The 13,911-nt window shown below is 42.6% G+C and overlaps 1 protein-coding gene across 5 annotated transcripts in view; it reads right to left on the bottom strand.

The window, feature by feature from the left end:
• Positions 1-267: 267 nt before the first annotated feature.
• Positions 268-13,911, bottom strand: part of LOC110126066 (cytochrome P450 2J2-like) — a 39,381-nt gene continuing 25,737 nt past the window's right edge. For 2 of the 5 annotated variants that reach the window (XM_070468076.1, XM_070468079.1), the window contains 4 exons: positions 12,304-12,491; positions 11,192-11,437; positions 6,526-6,664; positions 5,150-6,066 (listed from right to left, as the gene is read on the bottom strand). In XM_070468076.1, coding sequence (XP_070324177.1) covers positions 5,774-6,066; positions 6,526-6,664; positions 11,192-11,437; positions 12,304-12,491 — 866 coding nt within the window. In that variant the 3' untranslated portion in view covers positions 5,150-5,773. Of the gene's footprint in view, positions 782-5,149; positions 6,067-6,525; positions 6,665-11,191; positions 11,438-12,303; positions 12,492-13,911 lie in introns of those variants that run through there. The other 3 variants (XM_070468077.1, XM_020875523.2, XM_070468078.1) reach the window with 3 other exon arrangements.

Raw genomic sequence — 13,911 nt, 5'->3', positions numbered from 1 at the left:
AGCATTCTTCTTCACAGAAACCAGCCTATAACTTAGGAATTCCACCTGCCCTGCTGACTTCCCAGGGGCTAGTCTGGGGCAGAAGCAGGATAAGCCTGCCCAGTGCTACCAAGTGTGAGGGCCTATCTGGACGCGGTCAGTGGCTGCCCCAGGGCCCAACTTCTAACTCTTATCCACCATTTGGCACCACTTTGACCCAGGCCATCTCAACAAGCCAGAGAAAACCCCTACCTAAGGCAGGAAGCAGAAGGAGGCAGATCAGAGCTGTGACTTTTATGATGCACTTTATGGTTTCCAAGCCACTTACGGCCCATTATTTCCTCTGGTTTTTACAGCACTTCTTCCTTGTAGAGAAGAAATCATTGTCCACTTTAAATCCTCTGGATGAAAATGAAATCACTCACAACAAAACTGATTTCCTCAATGCCCCACTAGAGATGGTAAAGCTGGGGTCTGGATCCAGTTTCCTCTGAATCCAGTTCCTATGACCTGTCCCAGTCACTGGATGCTGTCCTTTCACTTCTGAGCAGGCCCCGTGCCTTGAGGGGTGGGTGACAGGCCCGTTCTTCCTGCTTTCCTTCCCCTCCCTCTCCTCAACAACTTCAGGCCCGAGGAACAGCACAGAGGTGATGGCTGACTGGGGAGAGGGTCAGGCCCATTCTGAACTTCAGGCTTAACTCTTCATTGTCTGGAGGCCTGAAGGTAAATTTTTGCAGAAGTGAGGTAAAAAAAATAAACAACTCAGTTCTCGCCAACTGTTCTCCAAGGCACATCCTCTTTCCTGAAAGACAATAAAAAGTTACCTGTTCAGGTGGTGTCTGTACCAGCAAGGACTGAAATATTTTATGACTTCTTGTAAAACCTGAGCAAAGGTGGGGCCTGTCAGCCTCTGGGTCCTTATGTATTCAGTTTGTTTGAGCACAACCACCTGGGTTAACCAATGGAGAAGGAAATGGCCACCCACTCCAGGATTCTTGCCTGGAAAATCCCATGGATGGAAGAACCTGGCAGGCTACACTTCATGGGGCTGCAAAAAGTCAGACATGACTGAGCGACTAACGCGCACACACACACACCTGGGTTAACCAAAGCTCAGCGAGCTAATTACACAATCGCACGCTCCCAGCCTACAGGACTCAGCCAGGGGAGGCACAGGGTGAAGGTGCAGGGTGTGCATGAGAGAAGTGAGGCCTGAGTTGGCCCAGCACTAGCCTAACGTTGTTTAAAAATCCATTAGCAAACAATCATGACTAAAGCAGACCAAAAAAATCCACAAAATTTTAGGTAGTTTTTCTCAATTGTTAAAAGAAACTTTTGAAAACTATAAGCAAGTAAATGTTAGATCAAGGTTTCTCAAGTACAAGGCATCTTCTCTCTACATCACAATTCCCTCTATTATGACTGGGGATCTCCCTGTCATGCAGGGCCAACCCCATCTCATCCCACCTGTGTTCACCTGCTCCAGGCTTCCCTCCTCCCCCACTCGGGCTACAACACCCCACACTGGGCTCTACCATCATCTCTCTTATGGGTGTTTTAATAACTTACTTTATACCTAAGAAAGAAAGAAAAAAAATTGTGAAATATGTAAAGACAAAAAAAGATGTCTGTTACAAATTCAGACAAAACCCTTGTTAATATTAGACATATTTCCTCACTGTCTTTGTAAGGATTCTCCTGCACACCGTCACTGGGATTACTCTCTGTAATTAATTCTGGGCATTGCTTCTGTTACTCGGTATTTTCCCCTTGTAATGAAACTTTCTTAGAAATAGTTAATGTAGCATGTCTCTATTTTGCCCCTGCCTGTAATGAGCTGTGGAGGAAATGAAATTAGAGAATTTCTGCAAAAGTGTTGAATAAATTAAAATATGCTTTAGAATCATATTGTTCTTAAATTGTTTTGTGCCTGTTTCCCACCAGTGTGTAACTAATTATCTCTGTTCCCCTCATCCTTATCTCTTTGTGTGTGTGTATGTGTGTGCTCAGTCGTGTCCAATTTTCCAAGCAAGAATACTGGAATGGGTTGCCATTCCCTACTCCAGGGATCTTCCTGACCCAGGCATGGAACCCGCATCTCTTGCATCTCCTGCTTTGGCAGGTGGATTCTTTACCACTGCTTTGGGAAGCCCCCTTATCTCTTTACCCATCACAAATAATGCAATGAGGAATTTTGTTAAAATAGTACCAGATCAGCTATATTGTAAATACCCAGGATTCTCCTAGAAGAATCCAGATATGACAAAACTAGACCCATGGAATCAGGAACCAGGGTTACAGTACTCGTTTCATCAGTACCCAGCTCTGGGCTATGAGTAAACCCTTTATTCTTATAGACCTGAACATGTCTCACTTGTCAAACATGTTAGATAATTGCTCTCCTAACTATATTATGTGGCTGGGTGAGGATACCAGGAAGACAGGAGATATGAATTATATGAATTTGCTTTTAAAATCATGAAAAGGAGGGCAACTTGATCTCACAGCTTCATCCTGGACTATTGGGAAATGTGGACCTTCTCCTTGGTGCTTCCACTAACTGGCCATCATTAACTAACCAGGTCAATTACCTCATTAATAAAACAACAGAAATGACCTAGGGTTTTGGGGGAAAGTTCTTCATAATTTTATCTCCCATGATTCAGTGAATTAAAAAAATTTTTTGAAAAACGAGGACTCAGCCTCTTGCCTTTCATGAAGCTGTCTGCTGCTTTGTTGGATTGAAAGGGAAAAACTTAAATGAGGAAAAGAAAATACAAATTTGCAGTAACAGCTTTGCCATCTGCCCTGATAATATGCATGTGTCCTAATTCCACACCTGATCATCCTTTCCAGAGAAGGGAAGGAGGTCTCCACATTCCATCCCTTCAGGGAGGCTGTTTTTACAAAGTGCCAGATCAAGAATGAGGCAAAGCCACCATGCTCCAGAGATGGCAGTGTGGTGAGAACACAAGACAGTGGTGTTGACTTTATAAGTCAGTGCATTCTTCTATCTCTTGAAACCTTTTAAGCTAGCCTCACTCTGCCACAGCTGAGGAAATCCCCAAATTGCTTGCCTTCTCTCAATTGCATTCTCCTCAGCAAAAGGACAGATAGTGAGACCAACTATTTGCAAAAATGGCTCCAATTTCCCCCTATCTCCCTTTACCCACATCACTGGCAACATGATTTCATAGCCCTTCCCATGAAAACTGTGCTGCTTTCCCTTTCTCTTGAACTGGGGCCCACAGGTGACCGATGGTGGCCACCAGAAGGCAGTGGGAGTGAGGGTCGCCAGTTCCCAGCCTGGCCCTTAGGAGGCACTGTGCGCTTTCCTCCCTCCTGGGATCTTGTTCTACATGTACACCCGCTGGGCTAGATTGCTGGAGGAGGAAATTTGGAAAAGACCCTCACTGTCTCAGCTGAGGTCATCTTCCCTCAGTCTTCAGTCAGCTCAGCTCCCAAAGAGGCAAGAGGACAAAGCTAAAATCAGTCGAGCTCCCAGCTCAGCTGCAGACTTGGGAGCAGTAATACACAGTAAAGCTATCGTTTTTCCAATAGTCATGTATGGGTGTAGGAACATAAAGAAGGTTGAGTGCTGAAGAACTGATGCTTTTGAACTGTGGTGCTGGAAAATACCCTTGTGAGTCCCTTGGACTGCAAGGAGATCAAACCAGTCAATCCTAAAGGAAATCAACTCTGAATATTTATTGGAAAGACTGTTACTGAAGCTGAAACTCCAATACTTTGAACATCGGATGCAAAGAGCTGACTCATTGGAAAAACCCTGATGCTGGGGAAGACTGAAGGTAAAAGGAGAAGGGGGATGGTAGACGATAGATGGTTAGATAGCATTGCTGACTCAATTGATATGAATTCAAGCAAACTCCAGGAGATGCTGGGAAAGACTGAGAATAGGAAGAGAAGTGGGTAACAGGATGAGATGGTTGGATGGCATCATCGACTCAATGGACATGAGGAAACCCCCAAATTGCTTGCCTTCTCTCAATTGCATTCTCCTCAGCAAAAGGACAGATAGTGAGACCAACTATTTGCAAAAATGGCTCCAATTTCCCCCTATCTCGTAGAGCAAACTCTAGGAGATAGTGGAGGACAGAGGAGCCTATTGGGCTACAGTTCACGGGGTCACAAAGAGCCAGACATAACTTAGCTACTGAACAACAACAACAATGATTATTTTAAGTCACTGAGTTATTCATCTGTTATGCAGAAATATAGTACTTGATACATATGATATGAATTTGGTGAATCTTAAAATGGAAAGGCTTTAAGTGGGCAAGTAAATTACATTTTAACTATGCAACAAGGAGCACTAGATGAGAACTTGAGAATAGGCCCCGTTCTGACAATTCTTTGGGCACAAGATCTTGAATAAGAAACAGTCCTCTCTTATTCTTAGTTTCCTTACATTAAGAAATGAGATACTGATCCATTGCCTAACTATTAATAAGTGGGCTGCTGTGAGGATTAAATGAGATAATTTCCTTGTAAATGAAGCCTATAATTAAAAGGGTATGTTATAACTCTCAATAGCAAAAAAAAAAAACAACTGTGAGTCAAGAATGATTAAAATGCATAAAATACACATGAACTTTGTCCTACAATAGGAAATCTGAAGCTCTTACAGATAGGAAGACTGAAAGGTATTTCTACATCTCATGTCTGCTTTCATGTTAAGAAGTGACTTGTCCAGTGTAAAGGTGGTACAGAACCAGAGGAAGAAAGACACAGAAGATCTATCAGAATCAGTTCAGATACACGCAGGACAGCGTCCTACAGCCTGGGCTCTGCGTCACTTCTACATGGACAAATTCCAGTCCCTCCCTCTCTGTGCCTTTGTGGCATGATCAGCAAAATAATACTGTTGTAGAAAATCAATCTATATTTAATTTAAACCAGTGATAAGAAAACTACTATAAATTCCAGAGTGCCAACTCATTGTAATATTTAGTTATTGTTTTGGAGAGAGACGCTGCTAGCACAGGCTTCAGTATTTGATAAACTTGGTCAACACTGAGTTCTAGCTCTGTCTTGTGAGTTTTATGACTGCAGACACAGTAGTTGACCCTGCTAAGCTCCAGGTTCCTTCTATATCCCTAAACGTGGTGAATAGAATTTGAACTTTGTAAGGTTACAGTAGAACACAAGCTTTTTTTACTTTTTATGACAATTAAATTTATTTTTTTAATTGAAGGACACTTGCTTTACAGAACTGGAACACACACTTTTTAAGAGATTTTTTTTTTTCTACTTCATTCATTATCATATCCTCAGGGCTGAATGTCTAATACATAATAGATGCCCAGGAAACACTTACAGAATTAAGAAATTGGAAATTTATTTGAAATGATCTCTGCAACCTACCTAACTTAATATGTGAAATATACTAAAAGTTTTCTCACTCATTTTACAATGTTATAAATTAAAATGCTCTTTTGGAAGTGGCTGGTTTGGAAACCCAGGAGTTTTCACTGCACCTTCTTTCATACCTTTCAAATTGTATACCCTGTAAATGTATTGACTAGTTATTTAAAGAGTCATTAGAGTTTAAAACAGTAAAAGGACTTCTTAGGGATCAGTGATAGAGTAGAATCCCATTTAGTTAAGCCTGCGACACTTAGAGTCACTTGAGATGATGCCCATAATGAGAAGCAAGTAGCCCCTTTCCTTGCCCCTTCCTCATCCTCTCCTAGCAACTGACTCTAGTTCTGTGTGAAGGGGTTGCCCTAAAAAGATCTTTGAACATTTAAAACTCTGTAAGGAAGGCAAGTGTTCAACCTTCTCTCTGGGCGACAGGAAGGGTCTGAGCTCTTGTTTCAGCATTCTGGGGCCAGCATGACGTGAAGCTGAAGTCTTCATCAGAGCCAAGCCAGGGCTTAGGAAGTAAAGGCCTGAGTCCTGGTGATGCTCCACCCAGGGAATCCTGAGGTGCAACCCACAGCAAGAGAGAGTCGCTCTGGAGGGGACTCTGGTGTGGACTGAGCACTGTTCCTGCCGTTCTGGTACACAATGACTGCTGCTCTCCACAAAGTCGCCAGTCACTGCAGCTGCCCCCAGTGCTGTGCTCTGAGTGCAATTCAGGGTGGAAAAAAAGAGGATACTGGCTCTAGAGTGTTGGCATGCACAAAAAGGAATAGTTTCACTGCATCTTCCCATAAAAAGAAAGGCACTAAAATCATTAACTTGAAATGTCTGGTCTTTTTTCGTGTGTGACTAGCAAAATCTTATGATGTTTGATTACATGTTTTTTTATCCCCCCCCCCCCCCCCCCAGCAAGAACTCCTACGTATCCTGGTACTTTCATTACCTTTTGGAAACAGTCCCCAAGAGCTCTCTGAGAGGCCACCTTCCTGGGATATAGTCTTCTGTAACACCCTGAATAAAAATTCTCAACTTTTAGGCTGAGTTTTTATTTTTCTGTTGAACCTGGAGACATGCCAACTAAAGCAAAACACCAGGGAGAAGAGGAGGGAAGGGCTGAGAGAGGGCCTCTGGGTTCCCACACTCATATTTCTCAATACTCACCTAATGAAAAAGGCAGGAAGGCTTCCCTTTTCTTAAACTGCCCATTCTCCAGAAAATGCTCCGGATTGAAGGTGTCGGGGGTGGCCCACTCTGCGGGGTCCCTGTGCAGAGCAGTCAGGTTGGTCAGCACCATGGTGCCCTGGAGAAGGCAGAAGAGACCCAGGCAGGGATTGACCCACACAACCTATGTGTGCAGAGGGGCGGCAGTCCCCCGGGACTCCACACCAAGGCTGACAGCACCCTGAACTCCCTCAGCCTCCCTGACCCACCACCTTCCGAGGCCAGCCCCTAGGACCCAGCTCTTCGCCACGGGACAGCTTACAATGATGGACTGGAATTGTCTGCCGGGAATTTGACCAGGGAAGTGTGACTGCTCTTAGTGCAGAATGGATCTCTGCAGGGACATGTCAGTGTAGAACTTGGGAGGGAACACATTTGCATCAATAAGAGAATAGTGAGACATCTCCCATTTGCTTCCTTCCAATGTCTGGTCTGTTCTACAGAGGGTTTAATAACAGAATGAGGTCACTCAGCAGAAGGAACCGCTGTTCTTCCAGATACTGAGCAAAAAACCTAGGCATCTTCCATAATGCGTCCCTTTTCCCCATTCTTCCTTCAACCAATGCTTCAGCCAGGCTGGTCAATTTTTTGAAATTTCTCTTGATCCTGTTACTCCATTTTGTGTCCACCACTGCCACATGATTCAGGCTACCACTCGCTTGGCTATCCTCTTGTAATATCCCTGCCTATGCCCATATTCTCTCTTCCCCTTCAATGTGCTCTACATGATGAAAGCTGAGTTAGCTTTGAATAAGATTTAATCATTTCACTCCTATCTACCCACCATACCTGGAATGTGATAGATACCCTTCAATAACTCCCATCACTTTTAGATGAAGGACACATCACCTGCTCCCTGTCTGAGTCACGCTCTTGCCTGCACTCCTACTACATCAAGCTTCTTTCAGTTTCTCAAACATGCCACATTTCCCCACTCACTTCTGTGCCTTTTTACATGCTGTTCACCTTTGCCTGGAATGTCCTTCCTTCCCATTTTGTCACTGAGTTAACTCTTAACCATCCTTTAATCCTCTGCTCAAACATCACTTCCTTTGGGAAGTCTTCTCTGCCTGCTCTTGCTCCCACTCCTCATTGCAGCCAGCCTACATCTTCCTAGAAACCAGTGATTTTTTTTCCTTTGGAGAGTTATCACAGTTGTACTTATAAACTTGCATGATTATTTTCTTCTGAGTTGTTCTCTGAGGTCTAAACATTTTAGGTGTTTAATGAACATCTGATGAATTAATAAAGAATAATAAGTGCTATTTTGAGAACTTTCTATAGTAAGCACAAGGTTAAATATTCTATTTAACCTTATATATATTATAATATTCATGCATGACCTCATTACATGTTCATCTGTGAGATGGATTTAAATGCACTCTCACGAATAAAGATTTTAAAGCTCTGAGAGGTGGAATAAGACACCCAGAGTCACAGGGTGGAAGGAGGTAGAAAAATGGTTTGAATTAGGACATTTGACATCAAAGTTATGACCCCTCTACAACATAGCCAACGGGATCTTTTAATTCCCAAGATGATTTTTTAAGTCAACATTAATAATCAATGTCAGAACAAGTCTACTGATCTGGGATGGTTTCCTGGAGTTAACTGAATTGCCATAAAAATGCAAAGATCACCTGAGAAATAATTTAGACCTCAGCAAGAGTCAAACATGACTTAGCAACTAAACCACCACCAGCAGCCTTCAACCACAAATGATCAATTAGCAAGAAAATATTAGGTTGGTGCAAAAGTAATTGTCATTTCGCACTGCTAAATTTTGTCCTTTGACATTGGAATACATTCTTAAATGTGGTTATGTTATACATCATTTTCATGCACATTTCTTGCTTTATGGTTTTTTTTTTTTGCTAATGACTTATTACTTGCTGTGTATTTTCTATTTATTTTAGACTATGGAAATAATGTTAGACAAAAAACAAATGTGAACAATTTTCTTATGGGTCAGAGTGGGTCATAAAGCAGCAGAGACAACTTACAGCATCAACAATGCATTTGGTTCAGGAACTGCTAATGAATATACAGTGCAGTGGTGGTTCAAGAAGTTTTGCAAAGGAGACGAGTGAGAGTCTTAAAGATGAGGAGTAGAGTGGCTGGCCATTGGAAGTAGATGACTGTTGAAGAGCAATCATCGAAGCTGATCCTCTTACAACTATAAGAGAAGGTGCTGAAGAACTCAGTGTCAACCATTCTATGGTCACTTGGCATTTGAAGCAAATTGGAAACGTGAAAAAGCTCGATAAGTAGGTACCTTATGAGTTGACCGCAAATAAAAAAAATCATTTTGAAGTGTCATCTTTGCTTCATCTACACAACAACAAACCATTTCTCGATTGAATGGTGATATGCAACAAAAAGTGGGTTTTATATGACAGGTGATGACCAGCTCAGTGGCTGGATCTAGAAGAAGCTCCAAAGCATTTTCCAAAGCCAAACTTGCACCGAAAAAATGTCAGTCACTGTTTGGTGGCCTGCTGCTTGTCTGATCCACTACAGCCTTCTGAATTCCAGCAAAAACATTACATTTGAGAAGCATGCTCAGCAAATCAATGAGATTCACTGAAAACTGCAATGTCTGCAGCTGGTATTAGTCAACAGAATGGGCCCAATTCTTCTCTATGACAACAACTGACCGCATGTTGCATACTTCAAAAGTTGAATGAATTGGGCTACAAAGTTTTGCCTCATCCACCATATTCACCGGACCTCGGTAGCCAACCAACTACCACTTCCTCAAGTATGCTGGTAACTTTTTGCAGGGAAGATGCTTCCATAACTAGTAAGAGTCAAAAAATGCTTGCCAAGAGTCCCGAAGGACAGATTTTTACACCACAGGAATAAGCAAACTTATTTCTCATTGGCAAAAATGTGTTGACTGTAATGGTTCCTACTTTGACTAATAAAGATGTGTTTGAGCCTAGTTCACTTCAGTTCAGTTCATTTACTCAACTGTGTCCAACTCTTTGAGACTCCATGGACTGCAGCACGCCAGGCCTCCCTGTCCATCACCAACTCCTGTAGTTTTACCCAAACTCATGTCCATTGAATCGGTGATGCCATCCAACCATCTCATCCTCTGTTGTCCACTTCTCCTCCCACCTTCAATCTTTCCTAGCATCAGGGTCTTTTCCAATGAGTCAGTTCTTTGCATTAGGTAGCCAAAGTATTGGAGTTTCAGCTTCAACATCAGTCCTTTCAATGAACATTCAGGACTGATTTCTTTTAGGATAGACTAGTTGGGTCTCCTTGCAGTCCAAGGGACTCTTAAGAGTCTTCTCCAACACCACAGTTCAAAAGCATCAATTCTTTGGTGCTCAGCTTTCTTTATAGTCCAACTCTCACATCCATACATGACCACTGGAAAAACCATAGCCTTGACCAGATGGACCTTTGTTGGCAAAGTAATGTCTCTGCTTTTTAATATGCTGTCTAGATTGGTTATAACTTTTCTTTCAAGGAGCAAGCGTCTTTTAATTTCATGGTTGCAATCACCATCTGCAGTGATTTTGGAGCCCCCCCCAAAATAAAGTCTGCCACTGTTTCCACTGTTTCCCCATCTATTTGCCATGAAATGATGGGACCAGATGTCATGATGTTAGTTTTCTGAATGTTGAGCTTTAAGCCAACTTTTTCACTCTTCTCTTTCACTTTCATCAGGAGGCTTTTTAAAAGTTTCTCTTCACTTTCTGCCATAAGGGTGGTGTCATCTGCATGTCTGAGGTTATTGATATTTCTCACAGCAATCTTGATTCCAGCTTGTGCTTCATCCAGCCCAGCATTTCTCATGATGTACTCTGCACAGAAGTTAAATAAGCAGGGTGACAACACACAGCCTTGACGTACTCCTTTTCCTATTTGGAATCAGTCTGTTGTTCCATGTCCAGTTCTAACTGTTGCTTCCTGACCTGCATACAGATTTCTCAAGAGGCAGATCAGGTGGTCTGGGATTCACATCTCTTTCAGAATTTTCCACAGTTTATTGTGATCCACACAGTCAAAGGTTTTGTCATAGTCAATAAAGCAGAAATAGATGTTTTTCTGGAACTCTCTTTCTTTTTTGATGATCCAGTATATGTTGGCAATTTGATCTCTGGTTCCTCTGCCTTTTCTTAAAGCCTAGTTACAATGATTTGAGCCTAGTTACCATGATTTAAAATTCACGGTTCAAAATAGCAATTACATTTGCACCAAACTAATACAGTAAAGCAATCATGGCAGGAATAGCTGCTATTCCTGGTTCTGCTGGGCTGGTGACTAAGGGGTGTACAATGCAGAATCTCCTTTGGCTTTGCCTTGAGATTGCCCCCAGGTACAACACACACAGATCAATTTAGACAGACTAGAATGGATCCACCGAGGCTAACCAAGGTTGTGAGAAAGGGAACTGTACATGTGCAGCGCACAGAGCGGACACTAGGGGGCACAGGAGAGCTGGCACCTGCGATCCTCGGGGAGGCGGGGGGCCGAGTGAGAGCAGCATGTCCTTTGGGAGGACTGGGAATTTAATGGGGACCCACTGAGAAATGGGTCCCCATTAAATTCAATCGGAGAAGGCAATGGCACCCCACTCAAGTACTCTTGCCTGGAAAATCCCATGGACGGAGGAGTCTGGTGGGCTGCAGTGCATGGGGTCGCTAAGAGTCAGACATGACTGAGCGACTTCACTTTCACTTTTATGCATTGGAAAAGGAAATGGCAGCCCACTCCACTGTTCTTGCCTGGAGAGTCCCAGGGATGGGGTCGCACAGAGTCGGACACGACTGAAGTGACTTAGCAGCACTGAGAAATGTTTCAGGGAGACTCTTTTAAAATCAAAGGAAAGCAACTCCTGTGGAGAGAACATGGTGTAGTATAAAAAAAGATGAGCCTGGGAATCAGAACAGTTCTGTTTGTGGAACCCAAATCTTGTGCCTGTTGCTGAGAGGTTAATTAATTACTCTTCAAGCCCCGGCTTTCAGATTTATAAAATGAGATAACGGAATTATTCTAAGGACTGATTCAGACATTTTGAAATAACATGTATAGTCCACAGTACATAATCACTGCTTAAAAAGCATTGGTTCCTCCTTTCTCTCCTATTCTGATATTTAATACTGAACATACTTGGATTGCTTTCCCTTGTGAGGCAGTCCCATCAAAGGTCTGTAAGTCAAAGATGAAAAAAAAACCACCTGTGGGAATAGTATGTTAGAAACACCAGAATGAATATGATGTTGGTTCAGGTGGTCTCAAAAGTCCCTCATTTTTCAACATTCCAGCACTGCATAGCACAATTGTCTAAAATAAGCCTAGCAGGTCTCTATCTTGTGAGAAGCATCCCCAAGGCAAAGGAAAGGACCTCATGACAAAGTCTGAGCCTGAGAACTGCTGCCTTCCACATCCCCACACAGATTTATAGCTCATGTCACAGAGTAGAGCAATGAGGAAACCGCAGAGCAAAGAAAAGCCTGGTTCTGCCTAATCGCAGCTGACTTAGGAATGCCCCCTCCTCTAAAACACCGGTTAACATCCAGCTGAACTAACCTTCTAAGCTCACACTTAGGGAACAAAACTAATATTTCATCAGGCATAATATATTTCTCTTCCCATGTAAGTAACTCTCTAGGATAAGAATGCTTTTCCAATTGAGATATTCCCACCATTTACAAATATGAATTTGGAGATCTGAGGCTGTTGGTGTGAGCCCCTAATTACCTTGGGCAGATGGTATCCAGCCAGGATGGTGTCCACTGTCACCTCCCTGGGCACGTTCAGAGGGAGAATGTTCCCCATTCTCTGCACCTCGTGGATGACAGCATTGGTGTAGGGCATGGACTCTCGCGCGGCCATGCTCGGTTGTCGTAACTCGCCAAGCACCTTATCGATTTCAGCTTGGACTTTTCCTGGAAAAGTACAGGAGGTTTCATTATTCTATTTTTCTATAACTTTCCTAGAGGCCAGTTAAGCTAAGGAATAGAATAACCAGGATAAAAAATGCTAAAGGAGTACATTAAGGCTTTACAGCATCACCCCTGCTTATTTAACTTAAATTCAGAGTACATTATGTGAAATGCTGGGCTGTATGAAATCAACCCTGAATATTCATTGGAAGGAATGACACTTAAGCTCTAGTGTTTTGGCCACTTGATGCAAAGAGCTGACTCACAGAAAAGACCCTGATGCTGGGAAAGATTGAAGGCAGGAAGAGAAGTGAGCGACAGAGGATGAGATGGTTAGATGGCATCACTGACTCAATGGAAATGAGTTTGAGCAAACTCCAGAAATAGTGAGGGACAGGGAAACCTGGTGTGCTATAATCTATGGGTGGCAAAGACTTGGACATGGCTCAGCGATTGAACAACAAAATGACTAAAGCTATAATAGGGTCTCTGGACAACCTCCTCAGGGAGGTATGTGAGTGGGAAGTGGGCCCTGGTGTGAGACAAATCTGGTGGCAAATTCCTGCTCAATCCTAGTCCTTCGGTGAGTTCCTGGAGCTCCTTGAGCCTCTGGTTTCTCTTCTTATTAGTGAGGATGAATCAAGTTTCACCTTTAGGAAATTTTAGATTTACATGAACTGATTTAGGGAAGCATCCAACAACAACAAAACCCTGTTAACTATGCCCCAATATTTGTTTTCCTCTTTTTCTACAATAATAAATATTTGATCTGGATACCTGGTTCCTCAGCTAAAGACTACATTTCATAGATCCCCTTGTGACTAAGTTCTGGCCAAGAGAGTGTAAGTAGAGGGAATGTTTAATACTTGGAACATGCCCTAAAAGGAAAGGCATGTGCTTCCTCCTCCTCCCCTTTCTGCTGGTGGAAAGGCAGCCATAGAGGCAAGCCATCTGTGAGTCCCAACAAGGGTGCCATTCTAGATACAACAGAGAAACAGACAGGAAGCAGTTTGCACCCAAAGGGTTCTGCAGTCTAGCTTAAGAGTTTTTGAATTGAGAGAAAAATAAACTTTTTTTACTGAACATTTAGAAACTTTTAAAATTGTGGTAAAATACACATAATATATAACTTACTTATCTTAGCCACTTTAAAGTGTGTGGTTTAATAATGTTAAGTATATTCACATTGTTGTACAACCAATCTCCAGAAATTTTTGTCTTGCAAAACCAAAACTATACTCACTGAACCAGAACTCCCATTTGCACTAACTCTAGGCTCTAACCCTGGAGGGTAATAACCACCATTTTACTTTCGCTTTCTATGAGTTCAACTGTTCCAGATACCTCAGATGAACAGGATCATATAGTTTGTTTTTTTGATTGGATTGCTGAGTTTAGCATGATGTCCTTAAAGTTCACCATG

This window comes from Odocoileus virginianus, chromosome 5 (assembly GCF_023699985.2).
Source record: "Odocoileus virginianus isolate 20LAN1187 ecotype Illinois chromosome 5, Ovbor_1.2, whole genome shotgun sequence".
NCBI lineage: Eukaryota > Metazoa > Chordata > Mammalia > Artiodactyla > Cervidae > Odocoileus > Odocoileus virginianus.
Note: the sequence above shows the minus strand (reverse complement) of the source record. Positions and strands in the feature narration are given on the sequence as shown.